This window comes from Micrasema longulum, unplaced genomic scaffold (genome assembly GCF_059751315.1).
Source record: "Micrasema longulum isolate JH-2025_06_02 unplaced genomic scaffold, ASM5975131v1 h1tg000072l, whole genome shotgun sequence".
Classification (NCBI taxonomy): domain Eukaryota; kingdom Metazoa; phylum Arthropoda; class Insecta; order Trichoptera; family Brachycentridae; genus Micrasema; species Micrasema longulum.
In genome coordinates, this window is record NW_028277279.1 from 157,317 (window position 1) to 184,352 (window position 27,036).

Consider the following 27,036-nt stretch of genomic DNA (forward strand, 5'->3'; position numbering starts at 1 on the left):
TACTACAAAGTTATGTCGTCACTTTTTCTGACAACTCTCATTCTAATCATGATACATTTTAAGAACTATAGTCTTACATAAACAGTCTAATTTAAACATCGCATAACGTCGTACACCGTGCAATATCAAAAATGAAGTGCTTCATAAAATAAACAATCGGAAGAATTTAAAGTGAGTAAACAATTTCTATACAGTCCACAAAATTCGAATTCGCGCTGTTATCAGTGTACAATACCTGAAAGGTATTAATTAGACCGAAGGTCTTCAAACTCAAAAAAAATGTGAGCTACTTTCAGAAATTGAACTTGTCTGGTGAGCTCCAAGTCATTGGAACAAACGGCATAATAGTACTACACACGTGCGTTTCCAGAAACTATCTACCAGCCAGCGGGCCACATGACGACGGAATCTACCTACTGTCTGATTTATTTAGTTTTTTATTGCTTACTTCTTGGCATGAACACTTCACCAATTTACTACTATATTCTATTTTTTATAAATTTATTGATATTGTTTTAACTTTGCTGGAATTCCTTTCGTCCATGCGCTTTGTAGTTGCACGATGATTGGTTATCTAGCTTTCATATATCAACTTTAAAATACCTAAATTTTGTAAATGGGGTCTAGAATTCCAATCGTCTATGCTCTTAGTAGCTGCAAAACGTGTTGTAACCTTACTCCTTTTTACTATTCATATTATCTTTTTTTTTGTATAATTAATTCTCTTAATTTATTTGTCAACTTTTAAAATGTGTAAATGGGGGCTAAATTTCTAACTGTATATGCGCTCTGTAGCTGCAAGACGTCCTGTAATCTTGAATTAATTTTTATGTCCCGACTTGCTAAAAAACTCCGTGTTAAGTCGTTATTCGTTATTAAAAGAACACAATTATAATTTAGGGAAAGCACTCCTCCCACCGAAAGGTAATACAAAAGTAATATTGTAATTACAGAATGCCACAATATAATAATAATATCATCATTATTATCATTCCCTTACCGCACCTGAATAGTGCATAGGGCACTGCACTAGTACACAAACCAGTGGTTGATCAGTTTTTTAATAACATGGAGGTAGGATGATCAGCCTTACGTATCAGGTGTCAGACCAGGAACTTGGAAATATTCTGTGTAAAAAATATTTTCGAAATAAATATTCTATGTCAACCATGTCGGGAATATAACTCGACACCTCTTGCATGGCAAGCAAACTCGCTAACGACTACACCACGAGACCGACGAATATTATAATACAGTTAAACTAAAAAACGGGGAGGTTCGAACTGTCAGAAGGGTCGCAGTGAGTCACATCTCGCTGGACGGTGTGATTCTATAAAATGTTGCGAACGCCCAGTTGCATTCCACCGGCAACATTACTGACAAGTCCAACTCGTTAGCGTCCACGTCGCGAACCCTGGGCAGTTGGATCACACTTACAAACGTTTTTCTTTCATAAAAGGATTTTTCTGCAGTTAAATTACTTTTAGCTAAGTTTTTGGAATCAGGAAGGATATTCTAGAGTGGGCCAATCAGGAACTTCTCAGTATTTGCTAATATCGAGAGGAAACCACTTAAATCTCTTCAGGAGAAGCTGGCCTGTTGACAGTAGTCAAGAAAAAAGAAAAGAAGTAGAAAGAAAAGAAAGAAAGGCTTCATGACAGTAGTCAACAGGCCTTTCTTTCCACTAGAAGAGTGTTCGGCATTTTGTTCCCTACTTTGGTTTATTTTACCAATTGCTAGCACTATGTTACAAAAATGTGATCACAGATAACGAAAAGATGAAAGACGCGTTAGGGGAAGGTAACGGGAAACCACTCTGGTCATCTTATCACGAGAATCACTATGGCAAATACATCCAATAAGCAGTTGTTCTGCCTGCGAATATAAAAGTAGCGCAGGACCGAAATACTTTCGCTGTAGTGATAGCCAACGTCAGGAGGACCTGACAAGGCACCGCAAGAAGAAGAAGAAACAAAAAACAAAAGAACAAATCAGTGGAAGAAACTAAACCACCTACCTAAATCTATCGGTAGGAGAAGTTCACTTCCATAACTACAGCAGTGCTATGTTTATGTACTAAACTTATATAATTGGGATACAAAGTGTTAAGAGATTGCTCTATTTCAAAATAGGAATAATTACCCCTTTGCTATCCAAGCAACCAAATATACAACATTTGATCATATTAAAAGGATGTTTATTAATATGTTCTTAAAATAACATTGGACTCTCGTCTTAATTTTTAGCGGTTTGAATTTAAAGGAAGACTACTTAATTTATAAACCAGACAGAATTTCTTTATTAAACCAGTCTATGGAACGTATCCGACAAGACGTCCGCTTTGTTCGCTTATTTAAGACATATTTTGATAATTTCAAATTATAACAGTGAAGATAGCGCAACATCAACAACTTACATATGTTTTGTTAAAATAATACTTGCAGGTAATTTTTCAATTATTATTTTATTTTATCTTTTTTTTCTGTATTTATTTAAGTTGTTTAAATTCTAATACACAAATTTACAAAGAATAAAACATAAACAAATTTGAGATAATTAAGTCAACCAACAATGATTTGAGTATGTCCGGATGTTTGAAGACAGGCTAGATTTCCTCCCCAGGGAGTTTTTTAGATTTAAATTTGTTGCAACAGACAGGGAAAACATTTTTGAAAAGGGAGTATGGAAGTCTAGGTATTTGCAGGGCTTATGATCTAATTCGACTCTCTCAGTAACAGCATCATTCCTCAGGTACACAAATAAAATTTTAAAAATCTCTTCTCGTTATTTTTTTTACCAATCTGCCACATTTTTTGCAGGCATCTAGCCTAATATATATTCTTTACAAAACAATTTAATTTTTATGTCAGTCGCACGTTAGTGTTTTATAAATACTGTTTTCTTAATTATTTTGTAATTTAAAAAAACTTTACAATAATTCAGTTTTTGTATTTTTTATATGTACATATATGTATTAATGTTTTATAAAGTTTACTTATATTTTTATTTATTTCATTACCATTTTTTCATATAAAAAAATATAAAACAGTAATGTATGCCTTTTGTACTCTGTACCTTTATTTCACACCCTTTGAGTCCCAATGTCATTCCTATTTCATCATTTTATATTTTAGTTAACTATGCAAGCTTAAAAAAAAATTGAAAATATTTTATAATAATAATAGAATTTAAAAATGCAACAAAAAAATGGTTTTTACTCTGGTACTAAGAGGGTTGTGGCCACTTTACACACTGTGTAACATTTACCATTCTACCTGTATTTAAACGTCCACATTTCCTCTTTTCTGTTGATCTTTGTGAAGTAAAAAATCTGAAACCTTTAAAAAAAACATGTGAGATCTAGCCTGCCTACAAACATTTGGACATACTTGAAACATTATTGCTTTAACTAACTGGTATAGGAAGAAGTATAATATTTTTTCAATGAAAAATAAATATTTGCGCTTGCGGTCTACCCAAATATTTCATTTTGAGGGATATTTTTTAACGAGTTGTAAATAACCAACTATTAGTAAATGGGTATCAAGTTGGAATAGAGTGAGATTCGAACCACGGACCATTATAACGTGAGTCTTAGACTCTAGCCACGGGACCACAACCCGATTCCCAACTTGGTTCAGCCAGATGTATCTCACTTAGATGATTAAGGTTTCAGCTCTTTTTCTTCACAGAAGTCAACAGATGAAAGAGTTAACGCGCACAAAACACGCTAAAAACCGGTGAAAAAGAAAATGAAAAATCTTATCGTTTCTTAGAACACAATATTTTATCGTGTATCCCTAATTTCAATATATTTATATTGGGTGCTATTGCAATATAATAGAAAATTATAAATTAAATATAAATGATTAATTAGATTACCTTCAGGCTTCGGGCAGTAAGGGTTAGTTTTTAAAACAATGATTGTTCACGCAATTTGACGCGAATCACAAAAAACTCTCTCTAGAAAAATTACGTTTCTAACAAATGTCGAGTTTTGAAAAAGCGGTTCTTAATTACTACGTCAATTATTTGTACCAAACTTTGTTGACTTCATAGGGCCCCGGTTACAATGGAAATTCAACAGTTATCTACAATTGTATCTACAAAGAAAAATTATGTTTTCTTTGAGAAAAATAAAATGTGCCAATATTTTTTTTCCTAAACATGTTTATTTATATGTTACCGATGAAAACATTTTAAAAATTCGTACAAATATACACAAATGTGTACATTAATTTTGATTTTACTTCATAGACAGCCAAAGATAACTCTGTTAACATTTTCAATTTTATTTACAAAGTAAAATTAAGTTTTCTTAAAAGCAGAATATGCGCACAATTTATTCTTCTAAACATGTTCTTTTCGGTTTTTCTTTAGACAGTCGAAGATAAGTCTGTTAACTTCCCATTGTAATCGGGGCCCAGGTCCTGTATGAAGTTTGTTCCTTGATCGGGTCCTGTACTGATGAGTGTCGTTATATAAGGCTCATGTATGTCGTTGTCACAAAATTCCATTGCCCCTTGCGTGGTAAGCAAACTCCCTGACCAATCGACCACGAGATGTACATTCATATTATTTTTCATTATTCGTGATTCGGAGACGCGTGACAAACGCATTTTCATTTCGCATGTATTTTCATTTGTTTCAGAGGTGAAAACACAATTATTCAAAATGGATTCCATTATTCAAGAGTTGTCATCTTCCGTCGTATTTAGAACCTTTGTCCTAGTACTGGCAGTTTGGTTACTGAAGGTTCTTTGGGGACGCAGGAAGCTGTATGCTTTGAGCTTTAAGCTTCCCGGTCCGATGGCGCTGCCTATTCTTGGGAATGCCATACAACTAGGCAGTTTCAGCCGGCACCAAGGTAATTATTTATTTTTGAATTTTTCATAATACTCGTACCATTAACATTGCAATAATTTCTTCTTTTGCGAGAATTCCTAGGTGTGGGAATGAGTTCCCATAGAAATATATTAATTTATAACATTAACTTATTTTATAGAGTACTCTTATTTATATACTATTTTAATAAATTCATCCAAATTTTTACTGACTTAATACTGAAAATTTTCCTTGGTTTTTCGATTTATCAACAAATAAAGATACAATGTTACTACTAAATATAATTTTTTACATTAATTAAAAACATATATTTACATTAACGTTTCCCATTACGTAAAAGAAACAAACAATTCTTGTGTACATAATGGGAAGTGGCGTCTTACAATAGTATATTTTATTTTAATTGTTCATATTTTTAGGATAACATATATAAATTACAAAAACTATATTTATATAAACGGTGTTTCTAATCAGTGCTACATAAAGAAGGATTATAAATGTAACTTTTTACTTATTTCTTTAAAATATTGTATTACTGACTGCATATATGCATATAAAATTTTAAAAGCCCGTTTGGGTCATATAAACAAGCTTATTACAAGTTCTAGTAAGTGTTTGTAGTCATTATCATCTTTTTTATGTTAATTATTAATTTGTCTTCTTAATTCAGGTAAGCCATTGTAGTGGATAACTTCAATGAATGGTATTTTTGACTGTCCTGCATTTGTCCCAGCTTTTTTAACGTGGAAGTGTTTTTGAAGTCGTGTATTATATTTGTGAATGTCAGCATTTTCGGTTACTGTGATGGCTTCATCTTGTATGTTTCCCGATGTAATTTTGTGCACAATTTTTACCGTCTCAATATTTGTCATATATTTTATGTCGAACCGCTGTGTTTTTTTGTACAATTCTGCCGTAGGGGTCAAAGTTTTGTATGTTTGAAATAACTTCGCGTGTTACGGGTCGAGTTATCTTTCCCTTCTTATCGATGAGTTCTGTTAATTTTCAGTTAATTAATAAAACGTCAAGCAGAAACCTATCACAACTCTCTTACCATCGGTTGATTTGGAAGAACTAGTGACGTCATGCAAAGTAGATCGTTATTATCAAAATCCTTACATTTTCATGCACTTTCAATAAACTTCGCCGCACAATCAATGCTCTAAATTTTTACCGCGCCTAAAAATATGTTTTTATATCTTTTTCTTCTTCACTTCCTTCCGAACTTCCTCACTACATGGTCTACCGCTAAAATACGCTTAAAAGAAGTTATTTTGATTTTTTTAATATTTTCACTAAACGTCTCAATTTAAACCCAAGGAGAAATTATAAAATCAGACTTTTGTGAGTTCTATGACCATCTCAAAATCAGACCAAAAAATAAAATTTAAAGAGTCATCCTGGGTCCTCCCAGAGTTTTTGGTAGGAAACGAATACTGAGAATTCTTTACAACTCGTTGGTGCAAAGTAGACTTGAGAGTGGCTCGATGATTTGGCGACCGTGTGAGTTATAGTGCTCTTATGGCGAAGAGAGTTCAGAAAAATTTCTTCGATTTCTCTTCATGAGGGAGTGCAAATATCCATGGGTTTATCCCTCTGAGGCTCTCCAGAGTATGCTCGGTTACAATAGTTTAAAGACCAGAAGAAATGTGTATCTAACTACGCATTTCTTTTGATTGTTGTGCGGTACTGTAGAAAACCCTGAAATTATGCGGAGCAGAACCTTAGATAGTGTCAAAATAAACTTTTTCCACATTGCAATTTACAGGACTAACCTACCAGCGGTTGTGCGTGTTGGAGGAGCTACCTCTACGTTGCCCAATTTTATCTTCTCGGGAGATAACACTTTCTGTTCCTCGACATAGCACATTATTTTTTAGCTATTCCTTTTATGTTCAAGGTGTTAGACTTTAAAATGAGCTACCTCTTCATATAAAAAAGCACCTTCTCTAGCCACCATTAAGAAACGCCTGAAACATTACTTTATTTCCTTAGAATTCTTATCTCTTAGTATTTTATTGTTTTTAAAAATATATTTTATTATATTTATTTCCTTGGTTCCTTTTTCTCTCTCATTCCAAGCTGATTATCTGATTCCACATTCATCATACTTTAATATGTACAATATAATTTACTTTTACTTAAGTTAATATGTGCGAGCCTTGTCTTTGCATTAAAAATCGGCAGTTATTTTGAATTAATTAGGTTTTTTTTCATGTATGTATCTTTTGGTATATATTTCCTTTCTACTCTTTTGACCAGTCCGTTTTTAGGTTGGCTGAAAGATCCGGATGAAAATCCACCAAAGTACTTATTCTTTGTACTTGAAGATTTAAATAAATAAATAAAATAAATATTAGTTTGGAAATTGATATTTTTCACGTCTCGGGGGGAGTTTTTTGTTACAATATTCTCTTATTTCTTTAACATTATCTTAAGACATTATGTGTACCTAAGTGTTATTTTTAAACATATCTTGAGATTTAAAGTAAATAATATTAGTGGCGTCTTAATCGTAAGAATGTTCATCTTCTGGTGACAAATGCAAATATCTGAGAAAAAGCCGGCCTCGGTGTATTTTAATATTATTATTTTGGCTGCAATACCATATTTATATATATATATATATATATATACAGTGCCTCTTGAATAAAATATCCTTGAAGAAATTTTATACCTTTCAGTAGATTAAGCAAGGTCACCGATGATCTTAAAATAAATCTGTCAGATATTTTTATTGACACCTTTCGAAATAAACAACCTTTTTACATTGCAACTTGTGAAACGGGTTGTAAAGAAAGCGTTTTACTGTTTATTTTTATTGAGCATGTAATAAAATTTGCACAGCGTATTCACAATTTATTTTGAATTATTTTTACCCGAGCTTCACTCACATGGTATAAAAAATAAAGTATTAAGGTAATTGATTAGTTCAATTAGAGTTTTGTCAATCGATAATAATTTCGGTTTTCCAACTATCACTATGAAAGAAATACGATGATCCGTTAGTCTATGGTGACATGGAATCTTTATTTTGTTTACAAATCCAAAATCCTACTGCAAAACTAAAACGAAAAGCAAGTCAAACTAACCATAGATAAAGCAAGTCCTTTTTCCCCTTTGTTTTTTTTTTTTTATTTATTTATTTACAATTTTAAAAAACCCGTTAGGGTTACATTAGAAATTTAATATTGTCTAGTCATTTTATGTCTCGTCTAGTCTAGTTAGTTCAGTCATCATGTGCTTTTTCAGATTGATTTTAAATTTGTCTCCATTAAAAGTTTTCAAGTAGTAAGGTAGGTCGTTGTAGTGTTTAAGTCCATTATGTAGTATTTTTGACTGTCCTGTGTTAGTCTTTGCTTTTTCAATATGATAGTGTTTTTGTTGTCTGGTGTTATATTTATGTATGTCAGCATTTTTGACTAATATTATGTCGTCGTCTTGTATGTTTCCCAGTGTTATTTTGTGCACAATTTTTAAGGTCTCAATTTTAGTCAAGTAGTTTATGTCAAACTGGTGTGTTTTTTTGTACAGTTCAGTCGTAGAGGTCAGGTAGGGTAGGTTGTATGTTAGTTTAAGAATTTTATTTTGTTGTCTTTGTATTCTTGTTATGTCTGTCTTGTTACCAGTTCCCCAGAAGGCGATCATGTTAGGGCGTTTCACTAAAACATGATAACACGGCCAAAAACAAGTTACATTAATTTTCAATAAACATAAGAACAACACAAATAGACAGGAATAACAATAAAGATACAAACAATAGACAACATAAATATATGAACATGAATAAAATAGTCATAGTAATAATAAACATAAAAGTAAACTTACAAAATTTCAACATGAATTGAAATAGGCATTAACAGAAAAAACCCCTATAGCGCCTTTTTAACAGAAAAGAGAAACTTACAGTAAAATATTATATTTAAAGGTAGATAAAACTTAATAGCTACAAAAATTACAACAAAATAATTAAAATAATAACAAAAATCTTTAAATAATGTTAAATTTTAACAATTTTAAAAAATAAACGCACGGGAGCAATAATGAAGTGAAAATATTTTGTATAAACCTAGAAATTTTAGATATTTTTTTTTGTAAAAAATTAAGAATTAATTTAAACAAATTATTTCAATGAAACAAATATTACAAATCATATAAGAAACTGTTTGAACATAAAAAAATAAAATACAAATTAAATTAAAAATAAAATTAAAATATAAATTGCCCTATGTGCTTTCGTGCGGTAAATTCTAACTTGCATTGTACGGATTCTGGGTGCGTAAAACAGTGCATAAAATCTTGTTTTAGTGTAATACTATTGGGAACTTACAAACCGATCTCTATCAGTATATTCGGATTATATCTTTTTATATTTAATTCTTCTATACGTGTGATGTCACTGAACTCTTCTTAAATGGCTTAACCGATTTACGTGCGCTTTTCAGCGAAATGTAGATCTTTGCCATGCGCGTGTTCGTAAATATTAAAATCTTCGAATCTAATATAAAAAAAAAGTTAAGAGCATAAATGTTTTATTCATCGACCTACCAAAGTTGCATTCGACGAGAATGAATTTACAAAAAAAATGGAAGGATGTTTTTTTTTGTGCGTAAAAAAGTTTGTTTTTGAATGTTTACAAACAACATTAGCTTTTTATGGATCCCAATCAGATTCTTTCCTTACATTCCTCATAATTTTTTCCCATTTATTTCTTTTTACTGGATTTTTGGTAATACTAAGGGCCGGTTTAATAAACATCCGTTCGTTAACTTGATACAATTTTTAACTAATATTTGGTATACCGGCCGATTATTGCGTTTTATAAACGTTTGTAGCGTTACGAGCCGTTAAATCTATGGTTAAATGGTTACTGGCCGATTTTGGCCGGTTAAATGCATTACGATCCGTTACCTTCAGCGCCGCTGCCGTATTTGACATGACAGTTGTTTTATCACATTGTTATTTTGGGATTTAGTTGAATTACCAGTTTTATATGTTTTATACTCTGCGTGGTGGTATAAAATCAACTTAAGTCTGATGGATAAATATATTCAGCAATAAATTTTTAAAATTTTAAACATGGTTTATTGATATAAATGTATACTAAAATAACAGATGATAATAAAAACTATCCATCGTACCTGCTTGCTTTTAATTATTTTAATTTTAATTCATGGTACTCTCAATTCATAGTTCTTTTTTGTGTAAAAACTTCGTTCAAAATTGTCGAGTATTTGCATTTGATGTATTTTTTCATTCAATGCGAATGCGCACCGTTCGCATTTGACAGAAAGAGCTTAGATAAAAAGTTTTTCCATAGACAATTGACAAAAAAATTCAATTTCTATGAAAATGCTTACCGGCGACCGCCCGTTAACAAAAATGGTTTATAGAACACAAAACCGTCGGTTATCGTAACGAACGACCAAAGGTTCGTTACACTTACGGAAGTTTGATTAGATGTTTATAAAACCGGCCCCAAAATAATATCAACTGACATTCAATGCATTTTTTGAAAATCGCATTAATGAATAAAGTGCACCTTTGTTGATGAGGAGAGCCAAGTTTGACATTTGCAAAAATAATTATATATTTGAAAATGAATTATTTTATGTTTTGGAATGCAACTATAAAAAAGTATCTAGGTACCTTCTAAAAATCAATATTTGAATTTTAATATTTTTTAGTTTTGAAATTCAATTATTAACAAGTACTTAGGTACCTTTGCTTATCAATGAAAAGTTTATTTCTAAGGTAATAGCAGGCAAGCCAACGTTCGGGCAGGACAACGTCTGTCGGGTCCGCTAATATTATATAGTTCTAAAGTCAGCTTATAGAATTGATCCCCAAGAAAAAAAATATAACTAGATTCGATTGTGTTATGCAGTATCCTGTTAGAAATACTGATATATACAAAAATGGGGAATTATTATTTACTTTAAGATTTAAGTATCGCAAAAATATCGTTTGAACCTTCTCTATTTCAAGGATGTACTTTGATTCAACCAATCAGTGTCAACCAATCAGAGTCAACCAATTACAAGATATACTTTTAAATATGTAATCTACAACTTGTCATAATCGTTCCCTTTCAGCACCTAATGGTGCATAGGGCACTCTATTGGGACATCAACCCCGGCGCTTATTGATAATTTGAATAGTCCAGGGAATGGCACCTAAAGCGTAATAGTGATGCGCTGTATTTAACGATGCAGTGCTCTTCACACCATTGTGCATCCACACAAGGGTTTGATGATGATGATAATTATAGTTAACTTTCCTCAATGACAAAAACAGTTTTCTGCAATCAAAACATGACAAAATCTTTACAGGAAATTCTATTTTTAAGTTATCCGGTTTCTTCCAATTTCTGTTGTTGTTTTCCTTAAAGCTCTTTAATAAAATCAGCCTTGCCTTATTATTTATAAATAAAAAAACAAAAGATCACCAAATGACCATGTTGCTAAAAAAATCGCGGAGATTTTAGAACAGGGAAAATGTATTGTAAAAAATATCACGCGGATTCGAAATGGAAAACAATTGTGAGGAAAAAACGTACCAAAGAATTAAAAGGCAAACTTGTTTTATGTATTTTTCAGTCTTCTCGACAGGCTGAATATATTGATCTCAGATACAGGGTCAGCTTATTGCACTTTCGAAGATGCCCTTGGTCAACCCTTAAATGCATTTTGTTGCAATAGAGAAATATCACATACTACGAATACCTATAAAAATATAAGAAATGGATTTAGAATAATTAAATGTATTTTCAAAATCAATATGCATATTGTGGAGAAATGTTTTAATATATATTGCTAGTTCAGTTAATATGTTTCTAGTTCAGTTAATATGTTTCTAGTTCAGTTAATATGTTTCTAGTTCAGTTAATGCATTCAAAAACCGCCTAGATACACACATCAATTTATAATGTTTAATAACCATGTACACTTGATACACAAGCATCAGCTTAATAGCTGCTAGTGTATTATTATTATTAATAATATGGGAGCGAAGTATGGAATTGGAAACATAATGATGAAAGTAGGTTAAATGCTGTCGAAATGCGATCCCTCAGGCGAATGTGTGGTAAAACGATGTATGATAGGTGCACAAATGTCGAGATCCGTGAAGTGTGTAAGGCTGAGACATGCATTATTGACAGAATTAAGAAAGGGGTGCTGCGTTGGTTTGGACATGTAGAGCGAATGGACAGCGAAAGAACGACTAAAAGGATCTACGATGCAAATGTTGATGGATGCAGAAAACGAGGAAGACCGAGAAAGACATGGCACGATCAAGTCCATCAAATACTTGAAGATGGACATGTCAAAAGTAGGAATAATCGGCGTGCGTGCATAAGAAGATGTATGAATGTAGAGGAAGCGAGGTCTGTATGCCAAGATAGAGTGTTATGGCGTTCTATCCTCTCTGCCTACCCCTACGGGGAAACGGCGTGATGGTTTGTTGTTGTTGTTGTTGTTATACTAATATAACCATAAAAAAAATATGAAAAATATGACAGTAGAAAAACGCGACATTGAAAGTTGTGACGTCAAGATTCGTGACGATGTTCTAAAAAAATATGAACGGTCAGGTTCAGGTTGAAATTAACATGAATCGTGCCGTTTTAGAGGTGTGGTCAATGCAGCAACCGTTTTTGCGGGAATTCAAAATTAATTATTTAAAAACATTTTTTATTCCAATAATAAGCGGTCATTTTTTTTTGCTAGGCAGTATTTTTTAGTCTCTTATGACTTTGAAAATGTATAAAAAAATGTCACATTTCCCTATTCTACAACATATAGTTTCAACATCAATATTTATTCACCAAATTAATATCATGCACTCTACGCTCACTGTAATCAGTTGGCATGTTGGCAACATACCATGTGTAATACATATTTTGAGATTTTGTCCATATAATATAATATGAACACAATCAAATAATAGTAGCGTTTACCGTTTTTTCAGCCAAATTATTAAATTTCACAAAATTCAGGAAACGTCTGGGAAGTTCTTTAAACTGTTAAGTATATATAAAGTGGAATTTAATGTGGAATGAGAGAAGAATATAATAATATATTTGTTTCTTATTTTTCAAAGTGTTTTTTTTTTTCTTATTCGGATAACCAACAGCTACATTTATAATATGTAAATAACATAACAAACAACATATAGCCCCTTTTAGATTTTCACAAATAACACCACAGTAAGTTAAAATATATTCCCAAACATAAAATAAAAAATGATCTAAATCTAAAAGAAAACTCAAAATATTGTTGGCAAATCCACCTGGTCCATGCCGAAGTAAGGAAATTGAAAAAATAAAATGTTCAGGCGTTGCCTAGTATGTAGGTGAAATAATTCAATTAGATCAATCTCACCCGCATAAATAAAGTTTTCAGCTCTTTAACTTCACAAACATCAACAGATGAAAGAATTGAACGAATATAGATGCTCAAATATGGGCAGAATAGTGAATGTTACACAGTGTAAAGTGGCAACTTAAACCAGCCAATGATAGGTAATCAGTCCTGTAGATGCCTAGACTCATTATTACCATCTCTAAAATGTTGTAATATGTCAATATTAACAGCTTTCCAGGGAGTTGAATCCATTCCTAGTGTAGACAAATTCAAAATATTGTTGATTCCTCTTTTATGTTGTAAATTTAAATTATTGTTATGTTTTTGATCCTATATAATATTTGAGGTGATTTCAACTATTGTGCGTTACTGTGTTCATTAATTATTCGTCCCACCTCAACACAGGACTTTTGGTCCTATAGAGTTGGGACTTATGTCTCAAAAATAATAAAATACTGTAAGTAAAGCCCTTCTTTGCACAGTTAAATTAAATTAAAATCGCTTTATATCAAATTTAAAAATTTAAAAGAGTAACTTGTTTATTGGCAAAAAAACATCACTTTTTTGTATGAATAAACCCGATTGAACATATTTAAAACAAAATTTTACAACATAGTAAAATTCACGCAAAATGGCTGCAAGACGTGCTGGGATATTTATTTATTGTAGAGAGCCCTTGAGATGATTTTTACAAAAATAGTACTATTTAAATTATCCAAATATACTATTTATATATATATATATATATATATATTCATCTCAGTTAGTAAAAAAGTCACAGTAGTAGCTGCCCGATTGTGGAATAATCTACCCAATAATGTTAGCCCCTTCTTTATTTACATTTAAGTCAAGATTAAAATGTAACTATCTCAATATTTAAATTGTTCATTTATCCTTTTTCTGTCCTTCCCATCCCCTCTCCTTTCTTCATAGTATAGTGTTTAATTTTTAATTCTGTAATTAATCTTTGTTTTTAATTTTTGTACAAAATTATAAGATTCAATATGTCCATGTATTTATAATTATCTCAAACTGAACGGTTTGGGTAGGTAGGAAGAAATTTGCTTTAAGGCAATATGCCCGCCCTTATATGTATATTGTACATGTATATAAAGTGTCAAATAAATAAATAAATAAAACAGAAAGTTCAAATATTTTTTAAAATATTTACGTCTTAAAGTATGTGGAGAAAGTATTTTGAATGGTGGTTTTATATACGTGTTTTTGTAGAATTTTCAAAAAAATAAACAAATAACATGTTTTTTTTTCCTTCCAGAGATGATCATATGCCTCGATGATTTGAAAAAGAAATATGGTGATATTTGTCGGGTGTGGATGGGACCAGAAATTTGCGTCGTATTGTCAGAAGCTGAAGACTTTGAGGTAATTTTATATTATATTTTATATCATGTGTTTTGAATGCGTGATCCAACTTTGAATTTAAATTTTAAAAAGTAAATAATAATCGCTGTAAAGGTTTGAATTTGTTGTGTTCGAATGAATAAAGCTACACATTTATGTTTTGAAATTATTTTCCGAAAAAAATGTCCCCCACGTAGCGGATTACATGGAGCCATTTTTTTAACACATCCGGCGTTATTATCTCTTGTGTGGCTGTGATGTCACGATAGTCGACACAGTACACAAGACTTGATATATCTTTCTTTATTTTTACGTGATGAATTCTTTTTTTGTAATCTTCAAATGGACATTATCACACCCGATTTGGAAAGTAACATTTGTATAACTATACCAAATGTTAATACAAAAATATGTATCCTTGCTACGCAAAGAATGAATGTCCGCTAATTCAGCAACACATCTATACAGATACCTTATACATGAGAGAGCACGAAGATATAAGTCATGGCAAGGAAGACAGAGTCGCTGTTCTGCGGCGGGTGTCGTCTAAATCAGATGTAGTCTTTAGTCATTTGATGACAATGATGGGGGACGCACGCGCGTAGCATGAGCGGCGTATTTTTTATTTTTCAATTTATTTGGTATAACAGGGCTAAATTATAAGTTTATTAGCATAAATTATTGAAAAGGAATTATTTAGCAGTACGTGTCCATGTTTTTTTTTTCAAATGTCTGAACTTTAGAATATTCCGTCTTTTACTAGTTGTAACACGATGTTACATCACTGCGCGCAAAGGAATTATTTACCAAAGTCTTTTAAGAGTTATTGAAATAGTGTGTGTTGCTTTGGCTTCCAATGCTTCAAGTGCTAAACAATGTTTTGAGTATGTCCAATGTTTGTAGACAGGCTGGATTTCCTCCCTTATTAGTTATTTTGATTTAAATGTGTTGCAACAGAGAGGGAAAACATTTTTGATAAGGGTATATGGAAGTCTATTTTGGCCACTTAAACCAGATTATGATAGGTCATAAGATCTTTGAATACCCTGACTTCCATATTCCCTTCTCAACAATAATGTAATCTAATAATTGAAAAATAATCCCATAAAAAATAATCCGATTTCGTCAAATCACAGGATCGTGGAGGCCAAATGATAGGACCATGTCTGTAAATAATGGTCGCCAAACTTGTCATGCAGTAAATTTATAGTTTCCGAAGTCTTTTGTCCGAATGTATTTTGGGAAAATTGTTATTTTTAGTATGGAATATTTTGATTTGTAGGTTTTGTCAAATATAACAATGTTTTTTTTAATTAGAGTTAATTTTAGATAGGCATGTGATTAAGGTGATTAAGAATGTCATTAAACACAGTGTCTTATGCAACACTGTACTTGAAAAGTATGATGCCATTAAGGTTATTTATATTTTCATTAAAATGAAGTGCGTGAGAGAAAAAAATTCTCCTTTGAAACATTAAAAAAAACCATACCATCCTAACGATGTCATGACAGCGATGCCGGTTTTTCGTCTATCAACTAAGTAATGTAAAATGTTATCTTTTTTGTTTAAAATGAATATTTACGTTCTTACGATATTCAATATCAATTTACAAATCAATATTCCCATTTTGGAGCCAATTCTACGAGTTGTAACTTATTCACTATTAGAAAATGGTAATCGAGTTGGGCTAGATTGGGGTTGAACCTCGGACCTCTGATTCGTAAGTTTAATTATAGAACGTACTCCAAGAATTTTCACTTTCCAATTTGAGTGTAACTATGTGCCAACGACGTGTAATTAAATAAACACGATACAAGCGCGTAATATATGGCATTACGCTTCGTAAGAAGTTGCCTTACTATCTATTTCTCACATAAATATTTGTATATGCCTATATCGTGATTTGCTATTTCTTTTTATTCGAATTGTTAAGAGCAACACAATATTTGCTATATCTTAGATGTAGCTAGCATGTATGTAACTCGAATTTAACTGGGCTGTTTAACAATGAAATAAATAAAACCTACTGTAATTGAGACATTCATTTTTCATTTGAAATGTTTCAGTGTGCACTGCTGAGCAAGCTTACATCTTGGAAAGGGTCCTCCTATGATATAATCAAGACTGGCATGGGCCCAGGACTCGTCACATTATCTGGTATGTTTATTTAACATTTAAAAGCTTTAAAAAAATCATTAAAAAAAACAACGGACAAATAAAAAAAAAAGAAATATTCACATTTGAAAATATTTTTAGTGGCAATAATACTGTTAAATAATGTGCACATTCTTGATATCGATAAACGATACATTATTATTGAACGAATCCGTGTGAAATGTTTTTGGATTCCTAAAATGAGTGCCATTAGGAACCATTGAGATATATTACTAGTATATTACAACAGAGATGAAGAACATTCAAGAGAAGGTAATAAAGAAGTCTAGGCATCTACAGGGCTTATGACCTGTCAATGGCTGGTTTAAGTGGCCACTTTACACACTGTGTAACATTCACCATTCTGCCCATATTTAAACATCTTTATTCCCTTAGTTCAGGTTATGTTTATGCTAAAAACTCACTAGTTTTTAGCATAAACATAACCTGAAAATTCACTAGTTTTTCAATCAAAAACAATTATTAATGAAAACCTTTTTTCTTTCTTTCTTTATATTCCACAGCATAGTCACAGCAACGCAAATTAAGATATAAAATTAAACAATGTGTTTTCTCGGTAATTGTGTAGTTGCTAGACTTTTTTATTTACTTTCCTAATAATTAATATCAGACAAAGCCACAGCAAAGCGTGACCGGCTTCAGCTTGTATATTAATAAAAAAATAAAGATATTCAAGCTTCAAATACTTTTTCGTGTTTCAGGTGATACTTGGAAGCGGCACCGCAACATTATAAACCCGGCATATTCCATGAAGACGATTCGAGGATACCAACATATACACGATTTGTACGCCAAAACCTTCGTTCAGGGCTTGGAAGAGATATGCGACAAGGGTTACAATGACGTCACAGTATATTCCCTGAGATACTGGGGAGACACCATTTGCCGTAAGGACCAAATCATTATCCTCATCTCTATCAAAATTATTTATCTAACATTGTTAATGCTATATTTATGCACACTGGCACCTTCTAAGCGATTAATTCTGGTCCACAGCGTGTCTTTTTAACTGGCCAAATAATGTTTAGTTTATAAAAGGACACTTCTTATAATTATTGTTCGAAGCACTCTTGGGGATCGCCCTGTATGGCTTGTGCCCTGTACCTACTACTACTACTGCCATCACACCATTTTCTCCAGGGGGTAGGCAGATAGTATGGACCGCCACACACGTCTATCCTGGCAAATTCCTAGCTTTCTCCAAATTCATATATCTTATCTTATATGCCCTTCGATTCTGCGAGATTTTGACATTACTAGACTTAAGGTTTTTTTTTATTTTTATTTTTTTACAATTTTAAAAAACCCGTTAGGGTTACATTAGAAATTTAATATTGTCTAGTCATTTTATGTCTCGTCTAGTCTAGTTAGTTTAGTCATCATGTGCTTTTTTAGATTGATTTTAAATTTGTCTCCATTAAAAGTTTTCAAGTAGTAAGGTAGGTCGTTGTAGTGTTTAAGTCCATTATGTAGTATTTTTGACTGTCCTTTGTTTGTCTTTGCTTTTTCAATATGATAGTGTTTTTGTTGTCTGGTGTTATATTTGTGTATGTCAGCATTTTTGACTAATATTATGTCGTCGTCTTGTATGTTTCCCAGTGTTATTTTGTGAACAATTTTTAAGGTCTCAATTTAAGTCAAATAGTTTATGTCAAACTGGTGTGTTTTTTTGTACAGTTCAGTCGTAGAGGTCAGGTAGGGTAGGTTGTATGTTAGTTTAAGAATTTTATTTTGTTGTCTTTGTATTCTTGTTATGTCTGTCTTGTTACCAGTTCCCCAGAAGGCGATCATGTAACTCAATTTACTTTTGACATAGGCTTCGTACATCATAATTTTTTCCTTTCTTGATATAAAATCTTTAATTTTGTAGAAGAGGCTATGTAGTGATGCCATTACTTTAGTGAGTCCGTCTATGTGTTTTGTCCATTTTAATTGTCTGTCCATTGTGAGTCCTAGGTAAGTCACATGTTCTAGTTCTTTAAGAGTTTCGTTGTTTATTTTTATGTTCATGTTATGGTTCTTCTTTTGTGTTTCGAAATGTATTATGTTGCATTTCTAGGCATTTAGTGTTAAGAAGTTTTTGTTTGTCCATTCTAATAGTTTTTGCACGTCATTGGTTCATCTAATCATGCTACGTCTTTCATTCTCGCCATATGCACCTGTTTTACTGTTCTTTTGTCATCCATTCGTTCTAAATGACCAAACCATTTAGAGACGGTTTCTTAATTTTATCAATTATATCTGACTTAAATTTATACCTTCGCCTGATTTCATTATTCATAACCCTATCATACATTGATTTTCCACACATTCGCATTTCGACCGCGTTTACTCTGTTATTATTCTTCCTCTGCCAATTCCATGTTTCACTTCCATCCATAAGTATTCAGACTTAAACTCCGCTGCGCACTGCCAGTTTACCTTCGAATGACATATTTTTATTAGCAATTACTGTGCTTAATGCGCCGTTTAAGTTGTTGCCCGCATTCACTCTCCTTTCAACATCCATTTCTACTCGTCCATCTCTTGAAAACATGCTTTTTATCTACAATAATTTTTCTACTGGTTCCAAACATAAATATGAAAGATCTTAAAACTCACGAGAACTTAGAGTCACGAGCCATAAGATGCACCTGTGTACAGCCAAACGAAATCCGACACATCTCGACCACTGGTTTCGGCCGAGCCAAAGTTTCGGCCAATTTTTGTCCGAAACAGAAACTCGTAAATTACTCAGTTTTATCAATTGGTCTGGGTGATGTGGTGTATTACCCCTGCTGATAGAGTGTTAGAAAGTTATTCCTTAAAAAAACTATTTCAAAAAATACTGGTCCAATTTTCATGCTTCTTGGAATATGATTCGATGGAAGAATATCCCGATTTAAGATAACTAACATACTATTTATTTTTCACTGAGGTTAGATGGTAATTATAATCTATTACAAAAATCTTCGGAGAATTAACGGCACGTATTCGCAGGAGGCTGTCGGCGTAGAGAAAAGAGCGCTCTTTGTTTTATGTTGGCCGGTCTAGTATTCCGTGCGATGCTCAGATACATATTCGTAAAATATTTAGTATTTCATTCATATTGCGTTATTAAACACACTCATTATCTTTTTATAAAATCAATTCCGTCTATACTTTAATCGAAGATTTTATCTCCTAATCCGAATGAACAAAATTCTTTTAAAAATTTTATTTGTCAAACTTTAAATTCTAATATTTTTGATTCTATGATTATTTTTATTTAAGATACAAAGGTTCTTGTAAAATATTTATATTTTTGAGAACTTTACAACCAAAGTATTTTACTTTACCTTTTTTTACAGATAGTTTATTTGACTGGGAAACAAAGTTCTACGAGGGAAATCACGACTTTATACTCTCCATGACGCCGTGGTAAGTTTTAATTTGAATATGTGATTCCGGTTATGTTTATCGGTTGTGGTAATGATTTGAATAAGCACTTTAACCAGTCGTTAAATAAATACTAAAATGAAATGAAAAATCGAATATGTATTGGGATTTGGAAAACATCTTGGACACAAAACTTATTTCAACAAAGAGGCTATTTTATCAAAATCGAACATTTTAGGCGATGAGAGTATGTAAACCATCGAAAATTCTAGCACTGCCATGGTACTGTATACCTCATTAGTCAGAAATCCCTTGAATAATATGTCTGCTGCGTCTGGAATCCTTAATATGGCATTTACATAAACTTAATTGATAAAGTCCAAAATAAATTTCTTAAGTACGTGCAATATAAATTCCCTGGCTTCAGTAATCTAAACTAATCTTGCTTTCTCAAACGGCACATGATTACCAATCAATTTTTTATTTAAAATTTACTGAATAATCGGATCGATTGTGCAGATTTGCTGACTGAAATAAATTTGAGCAACGACAAATGCAACATCAGAACAGCTCAGAATTGGCTATTACGAAGAGCGATTAGTAATTTTTTAAATTTGAGACTTATTTAAAGACTCCGCTTCCGTTTGCAGCGGACCCAATAACACGTTTGACTTTTTTCCAGGTCTGCTCGTATGATTCACGAGAGAATCGTTAAGGTTTGGCTCCTACCAACACTGACATATAGATTTACTGAACACGGGAAGTTGTTCTACGATTACATCAGCATGTATCGAGGGTATTACTATGAGGAAATCAAAAAGAAAGTAGCAAATTACATAGAGGCAAACCCCAAACCTATTTCTGATACCAAAAATAAAAAAGGAACAAGTCGTGAGTAAAAAATGATACAATATTTCACCATCATCATTCCTGGATTTCCTGTACGAAATTGTGTACACTAACGTTTTTTTTTAACGCGTTCAATTACGGGTTACCAACGAAGACACTTCAAATTATACACATTTTCGTACAGAAAATTCGATTGTACCTAATAGACGATTAAAGATAACTCTGTTAACTGCCCATTATAATCGTCCCCTGACGGAGTAAGCATAGTAAGCGCTCCGCAGTGTATGGTCCAGCTAACTAGTCGCTGTTTTGCCTCCACTTGATGGGATGCTAATCATAATCATAAGCTCGACACCCAGGGGGGGTCTTGGCTGAATCCGGCGGTCTCCTCTACTCTTGCCGGTCTGCTGACCTTCCTCTACAGTTCATCACTTCCAACATTGCCATATCTGCGCTGATGCACTCCATCCATCGCATGTTCGGCCTTTCTAATCTTATTCGTCCCTGTGGCATAGAGAGAATTAGGGGTTTTGAAGTTTTTGTCTTGCATTCTAATTAAATAGCCAGCCCACCTCAAGCGTCCCACCTTGATGAAGCACAGTAGATATTGCATAGCTCTCTATTGTAGCGACGAAGCCAATGGTTGTTTTCTCTCACAGGGCCATAGATAACTCTGAGGATTCTTCTTTCAGAAGCTGCAATGCTTCCCTCAATATTCGTTGTCATAACCCAGGTTCCGGAGGCATGTGTCAGGATTGGTTTAATCAGAGTTTTGTACAGTATTATTTAAGTATGTTTTCGTACTAGTTTGGACCGTAATTGTTTTTGAAGCGCGTAATAGATGGAATGCCAATGCAGTGCTTTATTCACCACGGGGTGACAGAAAAATTGACTTTGTATATCAGTACCTGACGTGTGACAGTGAACTAATGGTGAAAGTGGCATTAAAAGCAGTAAATGTAAATTCTACAAAACGCGAATCTTTTATAAACAAACATTTTTTTAAAACAAGTCATTAAAGCAAAATATAAACTAACTAATTACAACAGGGAATGAGAATACCTAAAAGAAGGGAATATGGAAGACTAGGTATTTACAGGGCTTATGACTTGTCAATTGCTGGTTTAAGTGGCCACTTTACACACTGTGTAACATTCACCATTTTGCCTATGTTTGAAAATCCATATTTCTTTAATTCTTTAACCGTGAAACCGAGACCTCTTGCATGGTTAACAAACGCGTAGACTAAACTCCACAACGTGGACTCATTACATAGGTATTTTATTTTATTTTATTTTTATTTTTATTTTATTTTTCTCATAAAAACAAAACACATGATGGAATGAATACAATGGTTTCAATATGTCGGTAGAAATATATAAATTAAATGTGTCTGGTTTAGATTGTGAGGATAACTTTTATTATAACATAATAATATTTACTCTAAGTTTTGGCGGCCTCCGTGGTGTAGTGGTCAAGACGCTTGACTCACGCACGGAAGGTTCCGGGTTCGATTCCCGGTGAGAACACAAAAATTAAAAATGTGATTTTTCTCAAGCCTGGGTGCTCTGTGATGTAATTCACCACTGTAATTAGGCCTCCTGGCCTGTTGTGGTGCAAAAAAAAAAAAAAAAAGTAAAAAAAAAAAAAAAAAAAGTACTTGTTTTAGTCACAAAAAAATAGTGTATCAGTCTTATTACTGTCCATGTTAGTAAGGGTGAGTATATATATTTAGGGTGTGTGAGGGTGTGTGTATATGTATATGGATGTGTGAGAGTTGTACGGATGCGTGAGTGTGTGGTGAATATAAGTGGACTTATTGAACAATGATCATCAAAAAATATCTGTTTTTTAAAAATCTTAATGAGGAAATCTATCAACTACCTTATCGATGGATGTAAAATTGTTAATAATTTCAGTTATCGTAGAAATACATATTCGACAATAATAAAATATTTTCAATATATTTTTAATGTCATTTTACTTTCTCCAACAGTACTGGATGAACCCCTGTATGGTTTTGATGACGAAGAAATCAACAAGACTGGAAAGCGTCAAACTGTCTTTGAGGTCCTGGCCGAGGCTGTTCGAGTTGGAGATTGCACTCCTGAGGAAGTGGCAGATGAATTTAATAATACCATTAGCCCAGTAAGTACACATAGAAATTCCAATTATTCATATCCAGGAATTATTTAAACTTTCTACCAAACTTAAAGATACTATGTGTCAAATAACTTCATGAAAATATTGTATTACGAAGCAAATGTTGATGGACGTAGAAATTAAAAAGGCCTAAAAAGACATAGCATGACTAAATCCAACAAATACCTGAAGGCAGATATCTCAAAAGTAGGAATAACCGGCGTACGTGTATGAATTTAGAAGAAACGGGGTATGTATGAAAGAAGAGTGGTGTGGAGTTGTTCATATCTGCATACTTTTAGGAAGGAACGAGGTGATAGTTATTTTTGCTGTGAAACTAAAAAAAACTGTTCGTTGACTTCTGTCTTTCTTTCCAGGGTATGGACACTGGATATACCCAGCTCTGTTCCTTCATGCTGCTGATGGCAATGCACAAGGAATGCCAGGACAAGTTGTGGAAAGAGATCAAAGAAGTATACAAGGACGATATGGACGCGGAAGTCACCACAGAGCATTTCTCCAAAATGCCCTATCTCGACATGTGCTTGAAGGAGACTATGAGACTCTTCCCGACGGGACCTGTCCAGTTGAGATATTTGCACTCTGATTTTTACTTGAAGAGCAGTAAGACTTGACTATTATTTTTTTTCTGATGTAATATATTTTACCTTTCCTGAACTACCCAAACACTTATTCTTCGTCATCGCCATAATATCTTCATGTAAATCCATTGCAGGACATAAATCTCCCCCTGTTATCTCCCTTCCTGGTTCTGTGCTGTCCTAATCCACTGCCTCCTGGCAAACCTCTAAATAACATCTGACCATCTTGATTGGGAGAATTTTTCGCACCTTTTATTCCTCGATCTTCACTTGAGAACACGTTTTTGTCCAACTATCGTCAGACATACAAGCGATTGAGCATGCCTATTTTCGCTTCAGCTAACGAATTATTTTTATCACTTTACATATTTTTGTTTGACTGAGGATCCTGTAGTTTCTCATTTTATATCTTAATTTTATTCTAAGCCAAACGAGTTCCACGATTTTCTATGTAACTTGCTCGAGAAACTGCTAGACATACGAGCGATTGGGTATGCCTATTTTCGCTTCAGCCAACGAATTCTTTTTACTACTTTACATATTTTTGTTTAACTGAAGATCCTATAGTTTCACATTTTATATCTTAATTTTATTCCAAGCCAAACGAGTTCCATGATTCTCTATGTAACTTTCTTGAGAAACTGCTTGGTGAGAGTTATAGTCACCGCGCCATTTTATAGAATGGGAAGGAAATATTGAATAAATACCAAGAAATGGAGCTTGAAAATGTGGAATGAAGTGAACAAAATTTCAACGAGGTGAATCTTATCTCCTAAAGTCTTATAAGCCGTCAGAAGAACTATTTCTACGTTAAACAATATAGTTTTTAAAATTGAAATGTTTGCGTCTCTGAGAGAGTTTTTCGATGCAAGGTTATCTTGCACTTATATGCAATTTATGCCTACATGAATGAAAAAAATAAATGATATTATAACTTTGTTGTTTTAATCAACAGGAGACATAACACTTCCCGCTGGTGCAACGATCATATTCTGCAACTATCTTCTCCATAAAAATCCCAAGTATTGGAAGCAACCAAACTCTTTCATTCCTGAGAGATTCCTACCCGAGGAGTCCGCCAAGAGGCCACACTTCGCTTATGTGCCATTCAGCGCTGGACAAAGAAACTGCATTGGTAAGTTCTACATATCATATCTTTACGATTAACTCAACGATACTTTTATCATTGACGTATGATATCCTGACGATAAACTCGACGTTAGTTTTATCAGGCTTATTAAATGTACTCTAGACACATCTGGACTCTAGACCTGATTTGGCTTGAACTAACCTATTTTACTAAATATTATTGAATACTTGAAAAGTTTCACAAAGTTTTTAAATATTTTTTTAATTTTTTTTTTTATACGCCTCCACTCGTTTGCGAGTGATTTTTTAAATATTAATACCAACCTATTTTATTTCATTTAGAAAAACATACAGTCCTTATTAAATGTGTCAAAAAATTCCAAAAGAAAAAAAATATCGATGGGAGTAGTAAAAATATTTAGAAATAACAAAAATACCTGCGTCATCCATACTTATAAATGAACATATCGTCAGTTTACTGCCAAAATCCGCTAAATTACGAAATCTAAGAAAAAAGTTAAAAAGCAGTCATATCATTTTTGGAGCTCATCTCACCCATTGAAACAATTTAAAGGAACAAAGCAAGGAGCGAAAGGGCATATTTATAAGTAAAGTGAATTATTACTCTGAGATTAGAGTCAGCATTGCCAATCCAACCGATTTTTCGATAGATCTGTAGGAGGGATGGTTGGAGCTCTTACCCCAGTTAGAGATTGGCAGAGAAGACAGCAGGTTGTCGTTTGATGTTTATTTATTACATGGCGAATAAATAATGAATTTGAATAAATACTGAACAATGCTCCCGGTTTAACGTGCAATACTGTAAAAGTTGCATTATACGTATGTATTGGATTCGATAGAAAATGATGGCATTGCATCGTCGATCAGTACTCTATTTCAGGTGAAATAATTTAACACGTGTGGGCGTGTCATCGACTATGGACTATGAACCCTACAGATCTACCGATTTTGATTGCAATATACTAATCAACCGAATTCCATTGAAATTTCACCGATTTTTAAACATCTCCACATTTAATAAAATCACGATATAAAAACAGCTACTACCCGCTCACGGGTTCTGGGTGGACAATAAATTCAGAGGTTGGTTCGATAACGAATCTACCGATATTCTTTGATTTATTTTTCTGAATCTACTGATTTTTGCTTTATGGAGTTTGGCAACGCTAATTATAGTACTTATTTAATACTTTTATAATAATGTTTGTTTTCAGGGCAACTTTTTGGGATGGATGTTTGGAAGACAGCTGCTATATACACAATCAGGAACTTTGAATTGTATTCGGATCAGAAGATTGAAACTCTTCCTGTGAAGGCTGATATTTCCCTCCGAAGTGCAGTAGGGTACAATATGAAAGTAATGAGAAGAAATCGAAATGCTTAAAGACTCGGTCATAGATTAGCAGCCATGACAGGAAATTCATCCTAAATGTGACATCAAAATATCCGTACCAAGTCAAAAATGAACGCATCAAAATTGTGTTTAATAATCAGATTATTTGAATAATGATTGAAGAATTCCTCACCGAGGAAACGCATTTTACAATTTTCTTTTGTATACCTATTTTATTTCTCGACAACAGATTTTTTTTCATGCAAACAAAAAATAAATATAATCCTTTTAAGTAACGTTCCGATCTGAGAAAATAATTGAGAAAAATCTAAAATACACCGTGGAGCTTACTATGCTTACACCTATGTTGGAATCCCTGTCAAACCTTCATACTGGCACCTTCCCATAAATTGTTATATAATTTATACCATGTGTCGTTTGAGATCTGGCCATTGTTCGCTCCATACCCATTTCTTTAAAATAAAATGTCTAACCTCTCCATTTTGTAAATGTGGTCAGGACATCAGTGAAGCAAATCATATTTTCTTCCAATGTCCACTCACAGAAGATAAAAACAAACTCTTAGAATTTTTAAAGTTCCGCAACCGACTTAAATGTCTACCCTTATTTCTGATCCGAATCACAAAATCGTTTCAGTTATTTGAAAAATGTTGTCAATTTATGCTTTTAAAATATAAATACAAACTGTTCGAGTATTAATTGCAATAATTTATTTGTATTCTTTTGGAGTCTTTATTTAATAAAATACAGATGTTATTACAAAATTAATACATTATAAAAAGAAAACATTAAGTATTAAAACATATTTGTCCCGAAAAACTCTTAAATAATAGTTTGTCATTAGAATATTGTACACATAAAAAAATAATTAAC

General features: G+C 32.8%; 1 protein-coding gene across 1 annotated transcript; it reads left to right on the forward strand.

The window, feature by feature from the left end:
- Positions 1-2,303: 2,303 nt before the first annotated feature.
- Positions 2,304-26,456, forward strand: LOC148284971 (cytochrome P450 4C1-like). The gene is made up of 11 exons (XM_088231965.1): positions 2,304-2,444; positions 4,654-4,867; positions 14,488-14,594; positions 16,641-16,731; positions 17,451-17,636; positions 20,079-20,148; positions 20,789-20,997; positions 22,952-23,103; positions 23,475-23,721; positions 24,655-24,834; positions 26,024-26,456. The coding sequence occupies exons 2-11, from the start codon at positions 4,675-4,677 to the stop codon at positions 26,191-26,193; spliced, it is 1,605 nt and encodes a 534-aa protein (XP_088088091.1). The 5' UTR covers positions 2,304-2,444; positions 4,654-4,674; the 3' UTR covers positions 26,194-26,456.
- Positions 26,457-27,036: the final 580 nt, after the last annotated feature.

Excerpts from the sequence above, each read along its gene's own strand:
- LOC148284971 (XM_088231965.1), top strand. The coding sequence starts at position 4,675 with ATGGATTCCATTATTCAAGAGTTGTCATCTTCCGTCGTATTTAGAACC. Across the intron at positions 16,732-17,450 it reads AGGACTCGTCACATTATCTG|GTGATACTTGGAAGCGGCAC; the intron begins GTATGTTTATTT and ends TTCGTGTTTCAG. Across the intron at positions 20,149-20,788 it reads ATACTCTCCATGACGCCGTG|GTCTGCTCGTATGATTCACG; the intron begins GTAAGTTTTAAT and ends ACTTTTTTCCAG.